This window comes from Capsicum annuum, chromosome 11 (genome assembly GCF_002878395.1).
Source record: "Capsicum annuum cultivar UCD-10X-F1 chromosome 11, UCD10Xv1.1, whole genome shotgun sequence".
NCBI lineage: Eukaryota > Viridiplantae > Streptophyta > Magnoliopsida > Solanales > Solanaceae > Capsicum > Capsicum annuum.
Window position 1 is genome coordinate 11,865,531 of NC_061121.1, and position 20,017 is coordinate 11,885,547.

The 20,017-nt window shown below is 30.6% G+C and overlaps 1 protein-coding gene across 1 annotated transcript; it reads left to right on the forward strand.

Moving 5' to 3' along the window:
• The first annotated feature begins 7,905 nt into the window (after window positions 1-7,905).
• On the forward strand, window positions 7,906-11,886 carry LOC107848352 (ACT domain-containing protein ACR4). Its single transcript, XM_016693109.2, has 8 exons — window positions 7,906-8,099; window positions 9,406-9,481; window positions 9,577-9,622; window positions 9,826-9,940; window positions 10,035-10,102; window positions 10,197-10,793; window positions 10,886-10,990; window positions 11,337-11,886. Exons 1-8 carry the CDS (start codon window positions 8,096-8,098, stop codon window positions 11,676-11,678), a joined length of 1,353 nt encoding a protein of 450 aa, XP_016548595.2. The 5' UTR covers window positions 7,906-8,095; the 3' UTR covers window positions 11,679-11,886.
• Window positions 11,887-20,017: the final 8,131 nt, after the last annotated feature.

The following is a 20,017-nucleotide window of genomic DNA, read 5'->3' on the forward strand; positions in this document are numbered from 1 at the left end:
TGTGTGTTTATATATATATATATATATATATATATATATATATAATACCCTTGAGCTTTACAAATTTCCTTTTACAATGGAAATGTTTCCAACGTTTTTTTTCTCAATACTTTTTAGTCAACTCATTTTAAGGATAAATTGTTATTTTGTCTAAGGAATCTTTGTATACACTTCATATGTTGTACATTCGACAGGGTTTGTTGGGATGGAGGATTTTCTGTAACTAATTTATGTCTTGCTCTAGTGAGAAAAAGAAAAAAAAAATGAAAAAATTTTGTAAAAATGAAATTGAGGAGGAGGAGGGGGGGGGGGGGGGGGAAAAAAAAATTTTTTTTTAGTTTTAATATCCCTATTGACCCTATCTCAATAGAAAAGGGGGAAAAAATGGGGTTGGGTGGGTGGGGGTGTTTAAATTTGAAAATCATAGAAAATGTTGAATTTCCCTCCTAGTAGAAAGAATTGTGTTTAAGTTTATTATATATTTTTTAAAAAAAGGAAAGGATAAAAAAATGTTCGTAAATTATGTGAAATTGAACAAAAATATCTGTTGTTAATAGTTTGGTCTAAAAATATTCTTATCGTTAATAGTTTGATCCAAAATTGCTTCTATTATTAGTTGATTAGTATCGTCTAGCACATAAGCAGAATATTATGCATTAGTTGTTGCTACTTCTGAAATGAAATCGGTCCAGCTTCTCCTTCGAGAGATTGGATGCTTCACTACCTTCCTTCCCATTTTCTGCGTGATAATTTTAGTACCACCTATTTAACTACTAAATATTAATCCCATTATTCATTTTCGAATTATAGGGATATTTTTGGACCAAACTATTGACAACAATAATAATATTAACAGGGAACATTTATGTGTTCAGTTTCATAATTTCAAGACATTTTTTTACCCTCTTACTAGAAAAAACAAAAGAATTATATCGATGTAATGTAAAAGCAGTTACAACAATATCAATGGAATCTTCCTCTTTAACTAAATTGAGCTTTCGGATTCGAGCCTTATCAATAAAGTCATTGTTACTAAGGAATGATTTATATTTTCTGACATGAATCAAATTAGTTTGGTTTCAAATCAACCATCGACACTGAATAGAAAACAAAAAATGAAAAGGAATAGAATAAAACCACAGTCTTCCCTCTACATGAAAACAAAAACTATATATAGATGAAATATTTACCCTACAACAACTTGAAGAACATTGACATACAAATCAATATTAATAGAATCCAAGATTTTGTTTTGTTTTTAAGAAAATATATATTGATAGTAACTACTCAAGCTAGCTAGAAATTGTCCAAAAATAGTTCATGGACCATAAAATCTTATTAATTCAATTAAAAAAAAAAAAAAAACCTACATATATTACAACAATGAGTAAGACAATTTCTCTGATTTTCTTGGCACTCCCACACCTTCAAAATTTTTTTAATATTTTGGATTATGACACCCTAGCTAGGTGCTTGTGTGTAAGTTCTATCTTATAGGGTTTTAGGTTTTCTCCCATTTAAATTGTTTTAAAATTTTGTTATTTAATTACACAATCTATATTACCTACACATATATATTATTCATGGTACTGAATAAATTAATTACACTAGCTTTTGTGTGGGTGTATCTCTGCATGCATAATTATGTTACATCATACAAGTACCTTAATTAATTGTAAATCAAATCTAACTTCTTGTGTACTATATGTTACTTTTATAGCCACAAAAGATGTAACAGCATATGTGTAATAATAAAGTGCCAGCTACAACTTGCTAAGAAAGTGTAGAATTATATTGTTACGTATGGAGAAGGATCGTGGTAGAGTGATAAATATGTTTTTATTCTTCATTAAAGACCTTGTATTCGAACCCTGCATGCTGGATACAAAATTACTTTTGTTAGGAAATTTTTACTCTCTTATGGTGAAATTTTTTGACACAAATTCAAATTCAATTGAACCCTAATATACATAATATTAGTTGAACGGACCCCCAAAAATGATATATATGGTGCATTTCCCTCAGCGTTAATTTATTTGGATCTATTTTTCAAGCATTTACTGATGAGGTCTTAACTCTTGTATGACATATGTAGTGGCGGATGTACAGTTCCAACATACTCTTATACAACATAGTAATAATGCAGGGGAAAAAATTTGACCTGAATTTTGTATTTTGTGTTAATAAATTCATTTTATCAGTATAAATTGTTAATTTTATTTTGATTATTTTACTATTTTTGTTTTCTATATTTTTCTATAAGCTGAAGTAAAAATAAGGTCCACATACACTTAATTTTTTCAGACTTCACGGAATTTGTTTGTTATTGTAAATTGTTTATTTAGAACGTATAATATTTTGAAAGGCTGGAATTCATGAACTTTAAATCTTGAAGTACTTGCGACAAGTGTCCCTCAAATAGAGTTATGTAGTTCTTTGCTCCCTAAGGATGTTCAGTATTTACATTGTTTGCATTCACACATTGTACAATCATTTCTAGGAACGGTGCTTTCAACAGAATTTTTTCCATTCTCAGAATCTCGAACCCTCTCTTATAAAAGATAGAAGAATTCTAAACTATCCCGACACAACTCATATTTGTGAGAATTCAAGAAGTTAATCTACCTATATAGACATTACACATTACTTACCAATAAAATAAACATACAAATATTTAAGTATAATTTCATAGAGTAGGGTTTGAAAAGAATAGAGTGTTAATTCGCAAATCTTATTTCTTGCTATCTCAAATAGGAAGATTATTTTCAATTGATCCTCGACTATGGGGGTTACCTACAAGGATTCTAATGGAATGATAAATACTCCTCTATTTTTAATCAGTATCTTGAATTTAAATCCTTCTAAATAAAAAGTCACACGAGTTTAAATTTAGTCAAATTTCAATAGAAATATCGAACACCAAATAAATAATAATGACAATAAATAAAAATGGGGGGTTGGCAGAGGAAAGCATGTGCAAAGGGAGACAATAAGGGGAAGAAGCATGACCCGTGAGACGTGCTTATTTTGCAGTCACTTTGCTTCCCATTGTATTCACTCTTTAACCCCATGTGCTTCCACTCAAATCCATTCAAACATATCATATTTCTTATTAATTCATTAATATTATTTTTTTATTTTCTTTCTTTACAAAAATAAATAAATAAATAAATATTTTCCTTTATTTTAATTTGTTTAACCTATTTTAACTTGGCATAGAGTTTAGTAAATTATAGAAAACTTTTGAATCTTTTAACGCTTCAGAGAGCCCATTCAAGATTTTCTTTACTTAGCGCATCAATATTAAGTTAAGTCAGTTTATCTTATTAAACTATTTGATATTCAAAAGCGCTAATTCGATTAATTTAAATTAATAAAAACAACATGAATTTGAGCCCCGATCTGTACTATGAAGGGGTACTCTTAATCTTAATTAGAGGTCTTAAATTCGAGATCTGAGATTAATTTTTTATGGCAATAAAATATTAATTTTTTTTTACACGAATTTGAATTAATCGCAAGTTTAAAATAAGTATCGTGCACCAAATACGACGAAAAGAACTAAAGTTTAGCTGGATTAAGGGGTAATGTAAATTAAACATGGTCTGAAATTAGGTTTATTTTCTTGAAAATCTGATTAGTTAATTAGCTTTATATGCATTTTAATTTTACAAGCACATCTATTTGTACAAGTTAAAGAATTTAAAAAATAATTTCCATATGAACTATGCTAACTAGGATATCCACCCATGCAAAGTGCATGTTCTAGTTTAGTTTAATTAGCTCAATTACCTATAGGCTATACATAAATTAATGAATCTAATATACAAATAAATAAATTTAAAAGATACTCCTACGTATACGAATACGATTATCATACGTACTTCCTCTCTCTTTTATTTATTTTGTTAAAATCAAATTAACATGTGGGGAAAATAAATATTCTTCTTGTGTCATCCATCTCAAAAGAAATTAAAAGTTCCTATTTTTTTACTCCATATTTATATCGAATTTATATAAGAAAAGTTGTTTGTATACGCATGATGCATTTCTACATTTTTGTGCATTTCTTAGGGTTAAACTTATTATTTTTTTTTATGAGAATATCGAATGCGAATAAATATTTTTGAACTATATATATACCTCGTGTATACGCATTATTGAGACCTCTAATTTTATCAAAAAGAAAAAGAGACCTCTAATTTTAACCAAAAATAACAAGTTACTGTAATATTGTAAGTTTATTGGATCCAATAAAATTTATGTTAGTTATTTGGTTGGGATCCAACAAAATTAACCATATATCATTACTTAAATTTCATTAGACATCATTATTATGCTAAATCAAGGGTCACGTGCAATTAAAGAAAAAATGATGGACTATAAAACCAACGGTCATGTGACCCCATTGAACATAATTTTCCTTTTTCCATTCGATGTTTGATATTCATAATGGAGTCATGTACTCGACTACCATTTAGATTTGCATTTTGAAGAACCCATTTGTAGAATCGGACTGTTTCTAATTTGATTTTTTTTCATTTTCACAAATTCGAACCTAAATTACTGATTAAGAATGAATGGATCCAATCACTCCATCACGACCCATAATGGCACCCATTATATATATATAATCCTTTGAAAATAGATTAATCCATCGTTATTGCTAAAACACTGAGAGAATAATCATATACTGAAGGTTTGTTTATAAGTAATTTACTAATTTTTACAAGATCAGAAAACTGACGGTGAACAGCCAGCAATCCAGATCTTATATATATATATATATATATATATATATACCTTAATCAATTTATCTTCAAAATTACGATTGAGTTTATGATTAATTAACTTGGAAAGAAAATAGAGAAGTAGTACACAAATAAAGAGTTCATTTCAAAAGAAATTTAATTTGACTGCCATCATTTATAAAAGATAGGAGTAGGTGGATAAATAATATTGGTCTATTGGGTTAAAACTTAAAAGTACTTGAATTTGAAATTGAAAAGTTCGTAAAAAAATTAAGAATCTTCATTTTATCCACAAATTTTAGTGAAAGTACATAGTATTAATTAATCATACATCATATATATTTTGCATTGTTCCTTATTAGTTATTATATTTTTTTTAATTATTTCTTTCTTTTTTGTATTGAATTTGCAAAATTTGAATCGATAGCCTTTCAAAAATAGTCTCTCTACCTACAACTTACAAGGTAGTGGTGAGGTCTTCATACACTTTATTCTCCCCAAATCTTATTTGTGAAATTTTATTGAGTATATTATTATTGTTGTATATGTCATATTTATTTATTAATTTGATATAAACAATTCAATGTGAAAATTCTCATATTTTTTCCATTTTTATGAAGTTTCCAATAACTTTGGAGACTTTTTTTTGACTATGCCCTATGCTCACACGTCTTTGAAAGTTTGAATATTGACCCTAGAACAACTTTCTTCGTTTCAAAATAAGTGAATTGTTAAAGTATTTATTGATGTTTCAAAATAAATGAATCATTGATTTTTTTTTTCAAATTTACCCTTATAACTTAACAACTAATTAACTTTTGAAAAAGTATTACCAAGGTCATCTTTTTCTTTTTTTGGATAAAAATGAAAAGTTATGTTAAATTTATGTTTTTAATATTTTTTCCTTAATTTGTATATTAAAATTCAACAATTCATTTATTATGAAACGAAGTGGGTATAAATTAGCATTTAACTACCAGCGCATTTTAGTTCGACCCCGTACCCTCATTTACCTAACATCCCTTACCAAACGTTAAAGTACGCCGACCCCCCACTCCCACGAAAAAAACATGGTCCTACTTTGTATAGGGAAATTTCTTTTTCAAGTACTAATAAATCCTGAATTTCGAAGAGAAACTCAAACAAGAAAATTAAGAAGTGGGTTACTTGGTGGAAGACTGGCTGCGAAAATCAAATATTATTCATTTTATTTGAAATTTTTAATGTTAAAAATAGAATTGAAATTGTATTTAATTATATTTTTGCGACAGAATAATCAGAGTTTGAATTTACTTTTCCTGAAAAAATAACACATAAATAGTCATTCAAATTTGACCTCAGGTGGCAAGTAACACGGTAGCAATTCAATTTTGAGAGTACATATTTAGACATTTTAACTTGATCTCAACTAACAATTAAACACACCAACCGTGTCTGTTTTATCTAGTGGACGCTCAATGGTGTTCCACATAAATTTTATAGGCGTCTAGATGACCATCTCATAAGTTGGAGCGTTCAACTGGCACAATGAAGTTGATTTGTCTAAATGTGCATACTCAAAATTGGAGTATTTTATTGCTTGTTCCGGCCTGATTAAAATGTCTATTTATGTATATATTATGTCTTTTCTAAATATAGTTATACTGTTCAATTATAAAATCACTAAAATTACCTAATACCATACAATCAAATCTGCTCTAAAAGGTAATTTAATAAAATAGATAGTCACATAACATCATAATTAGAGCCCGCCATTATATATCATTATAAATACTTTTCACTTTATTTTAAATTTTGAAATTGGAGTTGATGATGAAGTTGTGGTTAGTTATAAATTTTTAAAATAACATTTAATTATTTGAACCATTTTTTCTAAGAAAATATGAAATATGATTTGAACATAAAATATAATTTAAATAAGATATTAAAAGTTAAAAGATTAGGATAAAATTTTTAAAAGAGAAATATAATAAAGAATAGTGAAATAAAGCTTTGTATGTTTTCCAAATTTCAAATATATTTATTCTCAAATTAAAATATATATATATATTCTCCTAATCAAACATGTCCTTAAATACACACAAAGATGGGAAGGAAATAAAGTCTATTTTTCTTTTTATGCATATGAAGGAAAGGAGAAAAGAAAGCAAAGTATATTTTACAGAAAAAGTAGAGAGTAAAAAAGTAAAGTGTGTGTTTTTTCTTGTCTATAGAGACGCCCTTTGAAACGTAGTGTCTAAATATGGTAGTGCTTGTTACCTATAAGGTAAAAAAGAAAAAAAAAATACATACTACACAATTTGATATGTGTATTTTGTATTTAGATACTTTATCGTAAAAAAATATACGTATTATTTTTGATACTATAGTACTAGTAGTATTGCTACAACAATAATAACATATCTAATATTAATAGTACATATTACATATAAGGTAAATACCACTACACAATTTTTATGTATATTTTTGTATTTTAAATACTTTATAATAAAATAATAAAATTTTATTTTTGATTCTACTAGTACTAGCATATATGTACTATTACAACAACAATTACATATTAAAGAGTAAATGTACACAGAACACATGACTCCTTTGGTACAAGAATTAAGAAATAACTAATCTCAAAATTAATTTTTGGATGAACTTATTTTATGTTTATTAAAAGAATACATGAAATAATTAATTCGAAATTAATTTTAGAATGAACTTATTTTCATGTTTATTAAAAAATGTATAAAATAATTCACTCCTAAACTATACTCCCCTGTTAAAAAAAAAATGATCTACTTTTATTTTTAGTTTGTTTAAAAAAGAATGACTCCTTTTCTTTTTTTTTGCAATACTTTAATTTCAACTTTCTACATAACATGTTTAGAAGATTAAAAGATATTTTGATATATTTGACATAATTTTAATTTTAAGTCATAAGATTTAAATTCTTTTTTTTTATTTTCTTAAATTGTGTGTCAAGACAAGATTGTTATTCTTTGAGTAATTAATTTTTTTTCTCGGATAACTTGTTTTCAGCTAGACCTCTAGTATTAGTAGTACCACATATAAGGTGATACACAATGCACAATATTATATACATATTTTTATATTTTTGATACTTTATAGTAAAAATATAAATTTTTATATTTGATTCTATACTAGTACTGTACTAGTAGCAGTATTATATAATAGGGGGTGTTGGTCAAGAATCAAGATTCACTTTCCATATCGTTGGTCGGAGAGAGAGAGGTCCTTTGATAAGTCATAAATCATAAGTCCTCTTTGTGTTTTGTTGAGAGTTTCAAGAAAATCTTGCTGACCCAAAATTCTCAAATCTTCAACAAATTGTAATGGGTACGTGCCATTTTCTCTTCTTTTTCTTGTTTTCTGTTCCTATGAATTGTTCGTGAAAACAATCTCTCACAGAAATATAAAATACTAATGGTATATAAGCGATGTGATCCGGTTCTTTCTTTGGACTCTACGCTATGCGTAGAGCTTTGGTCTTATTCTTTTTCTTGTTTTCTGTTCCTATGTGCTATATGTGGAAATAATATAGAAATGAAAGATGAGGCTGTGTAACATAGAATCTTGTTGGTTGGTTCTTTATTGAATCCTGGGCATAGTGGAAGTTTTAGCGTGTCGGACAGTTTTGTGTTCTTGGTTCTTGTTTTTTTCTAAAGTTTATTATTTCAGGCCTAACTTTCGCGCACCTCGACTAATGCTTGGTCAGAATAAATGAGAAGAATTATCTAGTGTTTTTCTCTTTGTTAAGAATTGAACGTGAGAACTTATGGTGCTCAACCAAGTATTGTTTTTTCTTGGTTGGTTTTTGTTAATAGTGTGTTTGGGGTTGTGGGTTGTCTTGTTTTTCTTGTTCTAAGTTACGTTCTGTTGAGTTTTGGGCGAAAAAAAAATCATGTCTTTTTTTTAGTTTTTAGTTGTTCTTTTGGTTCTGGGGTTTGGAGGATTTTGGTGCTTGTGTGTGTTGTAGAGTGGAAGGGAACCTCGGAGTAGTCGGTAAAGTTGCTGTCATGTGATCGCGAGGTCACGATTTCAAGCTGTGAAAAATGTGCAGAAATGCAAGGTTGGATTTTGGTACTTGTGTGTTGCAGAAATGCAACAGTTTCTTGTAGAAATGCAGGTAAGACTGCATACAATAGGACTTGTGGTCTGAACCTTCTTTGGATTTAGTGCATAACATGAGCTTTAGTACATCGGATTGTCCTATGTATGTTATGTTTCTTTCTTTTATCCACACATACCACTTCCTTTTGTATGTGTTTATGAGATGTCTAGAGTTTTTTTTTTTTTTTTCTTGTGAAGAGTTTGTGGCATATATCTCTCATGGTGTATATGGTTCCCACAAGCCCCACTAGACCAGACCCACACAGGCACAGGACACAAGCACCTTATTTTGGGGGGCTTTATTACTACTTCTTAATACTAATTTTCTTTGTTGTCTTGGTTTATTCTATACTTTCTAATCTTTTTATGATTGGTGAGTTTTATCTTTGTCTCATTTTTTCCTGTACTAATCATTTTCTTAATTACTTGTTTCACTCTTGGGGTTCCCAGTATCTTCTTTGTGATTGGAAACAGTGACTCTCTTTATTGGGTGTCTTATCTGAGATTTTGTGTTTTTTTCTTGTTACTTCAGAAGCTACAGTGAGCTATTCCCAAAACATAATGGATGATGAGTATGAGAAATTTATCAGAAGAATGAATCCACCAAGGTACTTGTTACTTATTTCCTTAATTGTCACTTCAATTTTAATGCAATACATTTGATTCATGGCATTTACTCCTACTTCATTTGTGTTTCTGTCAGAGTTGTAATTGACAATGAATCTTGCAAAAATGCCACTGTTATACAGGTATGTCTATTTGTTTTTTGGTTGTCTTGATGTGCTCTAAAATCTAGAGTTATGAAAAATGTCAACGGGTGTGTGTTGGATTCTCCAAAAGTAGTGTATTTTCGGAGAATCTGACGCGAGTGTGGCATCGAAAGTGAAGAGTCTGTGCAACTTACATGATGGGGTGTTTCCTGATTTTGTGAATTTTTGGTATCCTGATGTAGGTGGATAGTGCTAACAAACATGGAATACTTCTGGAGGTGGTACAAATTCTTACTGATCTGAACTTTATCATTACTAAGGCTTATATTTGCTCTGATGGTGGATGGTTCATGGATGGTAAGGACATTTACCTTTTCGTCTCGTTGGATCTTAGCATATTTGCCAAAGATTTTGAGGGTGAAATTAATGATGAGTTGTCTTATGTTGGCAGTATTCAATGTTACCAATCAAGATGGAAACAAGATTACAGAAGAACCTATCTTGGATTATATCATGAAGGTGAACTGTGGTCCGTGTGCAATTTCGGGAACTTTTTGTTTACATCTATTTAAGACTGAATGTCTTTTTGTTTGTGTGGTTGTTTCGATTTCAGTCTCTTGGTCCCGATTCTTGTTTTGCCTCGTCTATGAGAAGATCAGTTGGGGTTACTACAGGAATGGACCACACTGCAATTGAGCTAATTGGAAGTGATAGGCCAGGTCTACTCTCTGAAGTGAGTGCTGTCCTTACTAACCTTAGATGCAATGTGGTGAATGCCGAAGTGTGGACTCATAACACCCGAGCAGCAGCTATAATGCAAGTTACTGATGATGAAACCGGGGGTGCAATTGCTGACGCCGAAAAGTTATCTATGATCAAGAAACTCTTGTGCAATGTACTTAGAGGTAGCAATAAATCAAGAGGTGCCAAAACATTGGTATCTCATGGGGTCACTCATACGGATAGAAGGCTTCACCAGTTGATGTTTGCTGATCGGGACTATGAACGTGCCACGGGTGATGGATCAGCGGATGATAAAGAAAGGCCAAATGTGAATGTCGTTAATTGGCAAGACAAGGACTATTCAGTAGTGACAATTCGGTGCAAGGATAGACCAAAACTTCTGTTTGATACAATTTGCACTTTGACAGATATGCAGTATGTTGTTTTCCATGGCAATGTCGATACTGAAGGACCAGAAGCTTACCAGGTACTATAGTTTCCTACATATTTCAAAAATATCGGGATCTTGATTTCTCTGTATTTTGCGGACTTAACGATAACCTCTTGTTGCATTTCCAGGAATACTGCATTAGGCATGTTGATGGATCCCCTGTGAAATCAGATGCGGAAAGGCAAAGAGTGATTCAATGTCTTGAAGCAGCAATAGAAAGACGAGTATCCGAGGTTAGCACTTTTTCGGTTCTAGCTAGCTGCTTCAAGTAATAACTTATAGGTTAAAATATGAGGGAGTTCTACTGTTTTTTGATAGCTTCATTGAGTTAAAATATGCTTGTTAGCTTTGTCTTAGCACATACAACTGCCAATTTGTGTGTTTATTAGTTGTCTGATGATGTCTTTCCTGTTGTCTTATTTTATAATTTAATGAAGTGCCTTGAGTCATATTAGATTTGTCTAGGTGTTTTAAGACCTATTCTCATTGGACAAATTATAGATAATTTTATACTGCCTTTTTCTTGTCTTGGTATGCTTTGGTTTCATTTCTTATAGAATCATTTTTCCTGTTTGACAGGGATTGAAGCTAGAATTATGTACCACGGACCGAGTAGGGCTGCTATCTGATGTTACTAGAATCTTCCGCGAGAACAGCCTCACTGTCACGCGAGCTGAAGTGACAACAAGAGCAGGCAAAGCTCTCAATACTTTCTACGTTCAAGATTCCTCAGGGTATCCTGTCGATACTAAGATCATTGAATCTGTTCGACAAACAATTGGACAAACGATACTTCGAGTGAAAGGTTGCCCTGAAGAGTTGAATCCAGTACAACAAGAATCTCCAACTAGGTTCCTCTTTGGTGGTTTGTTCAAGTCCAGATCCTTTTGTAATTTCGGGTTGGTTCGATCTTACTCTTGAAAGGAAAACTTAATAGTCCTCTTTCCATTGTATATTCCCATTTACTCTTCTTAGATTTTAGGTATGGTTAATTAGCAAAAGTTGATTACTTACCTAAACCAGTGTCTTTTAACTTTTAAGTGTCTGTAAATATTACATTCTTGATCACATTTTGCTCTCTTCATTTAGTAATGGATTCAACACAATGTTGACCAAGTTGAAAATTCAAGAATCATGTAGCAACAACCTTACTAGGGGTAAGGTCCGCGTACGCTCTGTCCTTTCCAAATCCACTTATAGGATTTTACCGAGCATGTTATTGTTGTATGTCAAGTTGCACGGACTCTCGACTTTCGATGCCACACTTGCAACGGACGTTTGGAGAATCCGAAACGCATCCATTGACATTTTATGAACAAATTATAGTCAAAGGTGGCCCTTTGGTTTGAGTTGATAGCAACTAGCAATGTGACAAACATTTGAACTATGTTTGAATTGAGATTCTTGATGTTTTTCTACAGTATATTTTGGAGAAAAATATGAATCTTGTAATGGTCAAATATTGTTAGAAACATTTCTTTTCAATCAATAGAAAAGACCATGTTATATTTTTAATGTTATTTTTTTTTTCAATTCATAGAGCCATCCAACTTTGACTAGCCAAATTTCTTGGTTTAGTCTGCCAATAAATCACGGCGGCTTGGCTGGATCACTGGTCTTTATTATGGATTTAGTATTAAGATTCACATGGCCAAGTATTTTAATAAAGATTTAACGTATGTTACTTATGGGTTCGTTTGGTATATTGAATAAGCATAAATAATCTTGACATAAAAATTAGGAGAAAAAATATAAATTTTGATAGTTTGGAGTTTAATTACACAAAATTTTGATGTTTTGCATAATTACTGAAAATCTTGATTTTGAATTTATTGAGATACATAATTAGTTCCTGATACATCCAGCGAAGATACATTTTTTCTTTGTAAAGATACATAATTTGCTCCCTGATACCATTTTTTCGATTTTGGGTTTCTCGTGATACATAATATATCCAACGAAGATATAATTTTTCTATGTAAAGATACATAATTAGCTCCGGATACATTTTTGGGGGGATTTTGAATCTGTCGAGATACATAATTAATTCCTAATATATCCAGAAGATACATAATTAGTTGAAATTTTTGTAATTACTTTGTAAGAGTGAAATTTGTGTAAATATGATTAGTTAAGGTGCATGTTTTCGTTATTTTGTTATTTTTATTAAAGACTAATTATTGTCGTATTCCTTGTCTGGTTACTAATTCTGGATTAAGTTATACTAAATTAGTAATTAGTATCAGGACTAGTTATCCCTGCGAGAGGTGGAATATAGTATCCAGATTAGTTATTCCGAGATAAAATAGGAAAAATGACAAAAGTACTCCTAAGGTCTCTCAAATTGTTTATCTACTAAATAAGATAAAAGATATTTTTATAAATAACAAATTCTTCTCATAAATTATGCAACACATGTTATTTTTAATATAATAAACCAGATGTATTAAGAAATATAACTAATCTCAGCATAACCAATCACATTATAATTTGTCTTCAAACCAAATGATCCTAAAATGCAAGTGTATTTACACTGTAACGTAAAATGATTTGAGCTTAAATGGAGAAATATGATCGTAAACTCATATAGCCTACCTCTTGGAGATTGAAGCTTAGTTGTTATTTACGTAGCGTATGATTAAGTATGAAACATAAGAAGAGAAATATTTGAGTAACTAATCTCACTTAATCTAATTTCTATTTGCTATTTGCAGCTTTCTTTTAGATGATCCAATTATTATAAAATTCCTTTTACATTATAAATATATTAAAGTTAAACTCTTCTAATAAACCATATGATGATGGTTCCACCATTTTGGCATTTTGAAAAAAAAAAAAATTATAACTAATCCCCACTTTTGGAAACTTGATAAGAATTTTAGACCTAAGTATTTGTCAAGTTGTTTATTAGGTCCATTTGTTCACATTGAACTTTTAATCTTGTTGGAGGTTACAAGTTGGTAGATGTACACTACTCAGATTGGTTAAATTGTATTAATGGAATTATGTCATCCTATGCATATATTTGGGTGGGGGGTGGGGGTGGGGGTGGGGGTGTTAGGATTGAGTGTTTGTAGGTTTATATAAAGGAGTGAAGGAAAAGAAATTTCATCTTAAGAATGCATTGTTTGTATTTTAATATGTGATTTAGCGGTTAATAAAGTCAATAAAAATCGTAATAAGTCGGGATTTAAAAGACAGTACAGACAGAATAAGTGATTTCGTTCAATATGTTTTATAAATTGGACTGAGGTATTTGATACCTATTTGATACCTGTTTATAATTGGAACAATAAAAAAAAAAACGATTGTAGAAGGTTAATATTCAATACATGGGGTTCAATTGAATTCCCTTAGTTAAAAGTTCTATTGCACAAGTAGCGTAAAAATAATTTTCTCATATATTGAAAACGGAAAAAGTATGAATATACCCTGAATTTTGATAAATAGTATAGATATATCCTCCGTCATATTTTAGGTACAAATATACCCTTATCGTTAATGAAAATGTATATATATACCCCTGAATTTTGATAAATGGTACAGATATACCCTCTAACATACTTTAGGTACAAATATACCCTTATACTAATGAAAAAGTATATATATATCTTTCTTACTAATGGCAAGACACGTGTCACAATCATGTTCTTTTGGTCTTTTTAATTTAATGTATTCCAACACCACCCAAAAATAATTTTAATTTAACTCATAACCGATCCAAATAATAACCCAAGCCCCACCTGGTCTAATAGAAAGAGAAAGAGAAAACGAATATGCGTGAATAGAGATGCGTCTTGAAGGTTTTATTAGAGCGGGTCAGGTTTGGGTTATTATTTGGATCGATTTGTAGGTTAAATTAGAATTATTTTCGGGTAGGGTGAGAATAAATTAAATTAAAAGGGCAAAATAAATAAGATTGTGACACGTGTTCGGTCGTTAGTGAGAAGGGTATATATATACCTTTTCATTAACGGTAAGATTATATTTGTACCTAAAGTATGACGGAGAGTATATCCGTACCATTTATCAAAGTTTAGGGCATATATGTACCTTTTCATTAACAGCAAGAGTATATTTGCATATAAAGTATGACAGAGGGTATATTTGTACCATTTATCAAAGTTCAGGGGTATATATATACTTTTTCATTAAGATAAGGGTATATTTATACCTAAAGTTTGACAGAGGATATATATATGCAATTTATCAAAGTTTAGGGGTATATTCGTACATTTCTCCTATTGAAAATTATGAATCCCCTTGACTTATTTTAGAAAGGGAGATAGAAAATTTTGAATCTTTCTATTAAATTTTTTGACTTTGCTGTTACATGTATTAAGAAAAATCGGTACACTAAAATTTTCGTTATGTGTGGGATTTGGAGATGAATCAAATTACAAAAACAGTTATACGCAATCTTACTTTGTATTTATGCAATAAGCGAATTAAATAGTTGAAGTACACGCAATTAACATGGATGGACACCACTAATCCACTATTATTAAAAGGAACAAAAAGATTGTGTGAATCCTCAACCAAGAACACAAAACACTCAAATGGAGAAAATTGGTCTCTCCTAAAAAGGAAATGAAAGTGATCTTCCAATCTTTAAAAAAGAAAAATAATATATATCAAACTTTTAAACAAAAAATTATACTGGCTCGTTTGGTTGAGATTTGAGAAAGAAGCTACCCAAGATTAATTATCTAGAACAGTTATTCCAAGATTATTATCCCATCTTCAACGTATGATAAAAATAACATTGTAATTTCATAATAATCAATTTCAAATAATAAGTTATCCTGTGATTTTATCCCTAATAAACATGAGATAAACTCATTCCAAAGTTAATCTCGAGATTAGTTATCACTTATTTCTGATACCAAACAAGTCCGTCCCGAAGAATATCCAAATGAGAAAGCAAACTTAGGGAGGGGGGAGGGGGGAGGGGGGACGGGGGGTTCAACTACGTTTGTGATTAGTCAATATCAAAATTCTACTGTTTTTTTCTCCACTTCACACTTTTTATTGGGACCTTTTTGCCACTTTTCCCAATCTGAAAGGTCTGATTCTCAAAATAGCAGAGAGGAAAAAGGTCAATACCTCAATTTGGAAAGTGATCTCATAGGATTTCTTTTTGACCACATATAATCCATATGGAATTTGAATCACCAAATATACATAATTATTAAAACAAGACTATTGTTAAATGGGAAAACAATAATATAAGATAAATAAAAATGATAAAGGAGTCCTCTTTTTTAAATGGTCTTCCTTCCAATCATGAAAAGGAAACTCAATAAGATCACAAGAGATTTCATATTTGAATTAAATGATTTCTTTTTATCTATGACAATCTTATTGTATAAAATTATCCAATATCTACCTTGGTGAAAAGCAATAATATATAATGAAACTATTTAACGTGCACATAAATTGATCGAGAAAAAGAATGTAAATTATATGTCAAAATGTTAGTAGCTAAATGGACACCTTTAGATAACTATTTTTATAGAGCTGTTAATATAAGTCGGCTTAATTTATTATTGCCTAATTCAAGTGGGATTTCAAATTCATAGGTTCAGGCAGGACTGACGGACCAACTTAGGAAAACTCTAAAATTATAAAAAGAAAAGAAGGCCAACTTTAATAAATAACAGTTACAAGAAAAGAGACCTTCAATGATCACTTTTTAACGACAAGACAGGAATCTAGTCTTTATTAGTTAATTTATAGCGACCAATCAAACATGAAACTATTATATCGTAAACAAAATGACACTACACTAAGAAAAGACATGTAATGATATTTTTTAATGATAATACATGAATGTAATTTGTTATAAACATATTTATAGCGATCAACCAAACACAAAATTGTTATAATGGTAATGTATATAAGTTAAATTCATCGTATCATCGTCAATTTGGCGCGCAATTCAAGGATATGCGGTGACGAGGGGGTGTTGCCACGTGGTATACTTTGTATGGTGCCAATTCAGATAATCCTAGGTGGAATTAACTACCTTGGTGTATATCCTATATTACCTTATCTAGGTGATAGCCAAGTTCTTTAATTTGTGCTGTATTTTGATGTTGGGTCATCAAACACTATAACTAACTTTATATGACTTGGAATCTTATGGCTATGTAGAGGAATTTGGACAGCTATATAGGTTTGGATTACAAAATATTTTGTTATTTAGGATAGTGTTTATCAAAAACAATCTCTTTATTTCATAAAAATAAAGATAAAATTGATGTACATCTCATTCTGTTCGCTTATGAAACCACACTGAATATTTTGTTGTCGTTGGTATGACTATTGTGTTGTATATTACTTTTTAAATGAGATAATTAATAAAATAAGTAACTTAATTTTACATCATGATAGAGCAATATATTTGATATCATAGTAATGGATTTTAATTTTAGATAATGGTAAAAAGCTTCTACCAGCGAGGATTGTGGTGGGATAAATGAGAATTTTTCTACTTTCACTGTAAAGTCTAAGGTTTGAACATTAGATATATATATATATGAAACAAGATCTAGATAGAATAATATTTTCGTATTTGATGGATGTTAGTAACGCGATGTAGATAAATCGAGAGTTCAATTCGACTGAATATCAATTGATTTTTCTTCTACAAAAAAGGGGTTAATTATGTTTCGAACTTCGAATCCGAGTATATATAAAGCTAAGAAAAAAGGACTATCATTCAAGCAATGAAAGAGTCAGGATTTTTACTAACAGGATTCAAAAGTAAACCTACGAATTAGTCGAAGGAGGTTTAATGTCAACTATATATACAACAACAACAACAAACCCAGTGTATTCTCACATAGTGAGGTCTGGGGAGGGTAAGACGTACGCAGTCCATACCTCTACCTCTAAAGAAGTAGAAAGACTGTTTCCGATAGACCCCGGCTCGAGACACCAATGTCAACTATATATATAAAAAAAAAATTTAAATCATATATAAATAATATAATTTTTCATCGAAAGAGGTTCGAATGAAACCCTGAGCTAAATGTGGCCCCGCCCCTACATTCAAGTACTATAGTACTACAAGTAATTCTCAATTTTAATTTTTTTTTTTTGAACATAAAAGCAAATCAACTATAGATATATTAATTATATTACTTTACTTCTAATATATAGAAGCGTGAAGGGACACAGGAGGCGATCGTCATGCTTGCTTCCTCCGTGATTTTATCATATCACCCCTAATTAATTATTATATGTTTACGTTATTAAAAAATTAATAATATTTAATAAAAATATAAAATAGACATTTATGACATGTCTGCTTCAGCTGCTTCAACCGTAATTTTACTATTTCATCCCTAATTAATTACTATAGGTCATTTAGTATTGATTGATGAGATGCGGAGGGGGGAGGGGTGAATGAGAAATTGGAGGTTTGGAGGCAAACCCTAGAATCTAAGGGGTTCAGGTTGAGTAGGTCCAAGACGGAGTATTTGGAATGCAAGTTCGATGACTCGAGTCAGGAGTACGGTGTGGTGGTGAGGTTAGACTCTCAGGATGTTTGTAAGAAGGATAGTTTTAGTATCTTGGGTCTATGATTCAGGGGAATGACGAGATTGAGGAGGATGTCTCTAAGCATATTGGAGCAGGTTGGATGAAGTGGAGGCTCGTCTCGGGAGTGTTATGTGTAGGAAGGTGCCTCTTAAGCTTAAAGGCAAATTCTACAGAGTGGCTGTCCGTTCGACCATGCTGTATAGAGCTGAATATTGGCCAGTCAAGAACTCCCATAGCCAAAGATTGAAGGTGGTGGAAATAAGAATGTTGTGTTGAATGTGTAGTCTCACTATAGGGGATAGAGTCAGGAATGAGATTATCCAAAAGAAGGTGAAAGTGGCTTCGGTGGAGGACAAGATAAGAGAAAGCGGGTTGAGATGGTTTGGGCATATGATGAGGAGGAGCACGGATGCCCCTGTTCGGAGGTGTGAGAGACTAGCTTTGGATGGATTTAAGAGGGGTAGAGGTAGGCCAAAGAAATACTGGAGAGAGGTGATTAGGCATGACATGGAGCAACTGCAGCTTATTGAGGACATGACCCTAGATAGGAAGGTGTGGAGGTCGTGGATTAGGGTTGAAGGCTAGTGTGAGTGTGTGGGTTGTGGCTAGGTGTTACGAGAGTGTGGGGGTAGTAGTCCTCTTAGGTCTGTGAGTGTATTGTTTACTACTAGGAGAGTATCTGTTTTCCTATTTCTTATTTCGGATTGTTTGTACTTTACTTATTTTGTATTTCCTTGATATTTACTGTTATTATTTTATCGCTTATTTCTGTTGTGTTATACATCCTATTTCAAGTTGCATTACGACCTTACTATACTATTCTTTCTCTTGAGTCGGGGGTCTCTCGGAAACAACCTCTCTACTTCTTCAAAGGTAGCAGTATGGACTGCGTACATTTCACCCTCCCCAGACCTCACTGTGTGGGAAGATACTAGGTTGTTGTTGTTGTTGTTGATGATGATGTTATTTAAGTATTAAAAATTAATAATTTTTAACAAAAAATAAAATAGACATTTATGACATGTCTATTCAGTTGCTTCAACCGTAATTTTATTATTTCATCCTTAATTAATTACTATAAGTCATTTAAGTATTAAAAAGATTAATAATGTTTAATAAAAAAGATAGATAAAATAAACAAAAAAAAAATGATAAACAAACTATTGAAGTTTTAAATTAACTTGACATATTATATAAGACCTGTCTAAATTTTTTTCACAACTATTTTTTATATTAATTTTGTGATACCACTTCTAATAAGTTATTTCCTAATTGATTATTATATGTCATTTAAGTATTAAAAAATTAATAATATTTGATTAAAAAAAAAGTAAAATAGACATTTAGGACATGTTTACTTCAGCTGTTTCAACCGTAATTTACTATTTTATCCCTAATTAATTATTATGAGTCATCTAAATATTAAAAAAAATATTTAATAGAAAAATAAAATAAACAAAAAAAAGATAAATTAACTATTGATAATTTAAATTAACTTGACATCTTATATGAGGCCCGCTTAAATTTTTTCACAACTATTTTTTATAGCTATTTTATTGTATTACTTCTAATAAGTTATTATGAGTCTCATTTAAGACATGTCTACTTCGCAACTTCAATCGTGATATTTGATTGACTCTCGAAATTATATCAGTATCACTTAAATTCAAATAGAAGAAAAAGTATTATAAATTTCAGTAATTAAAAATTTA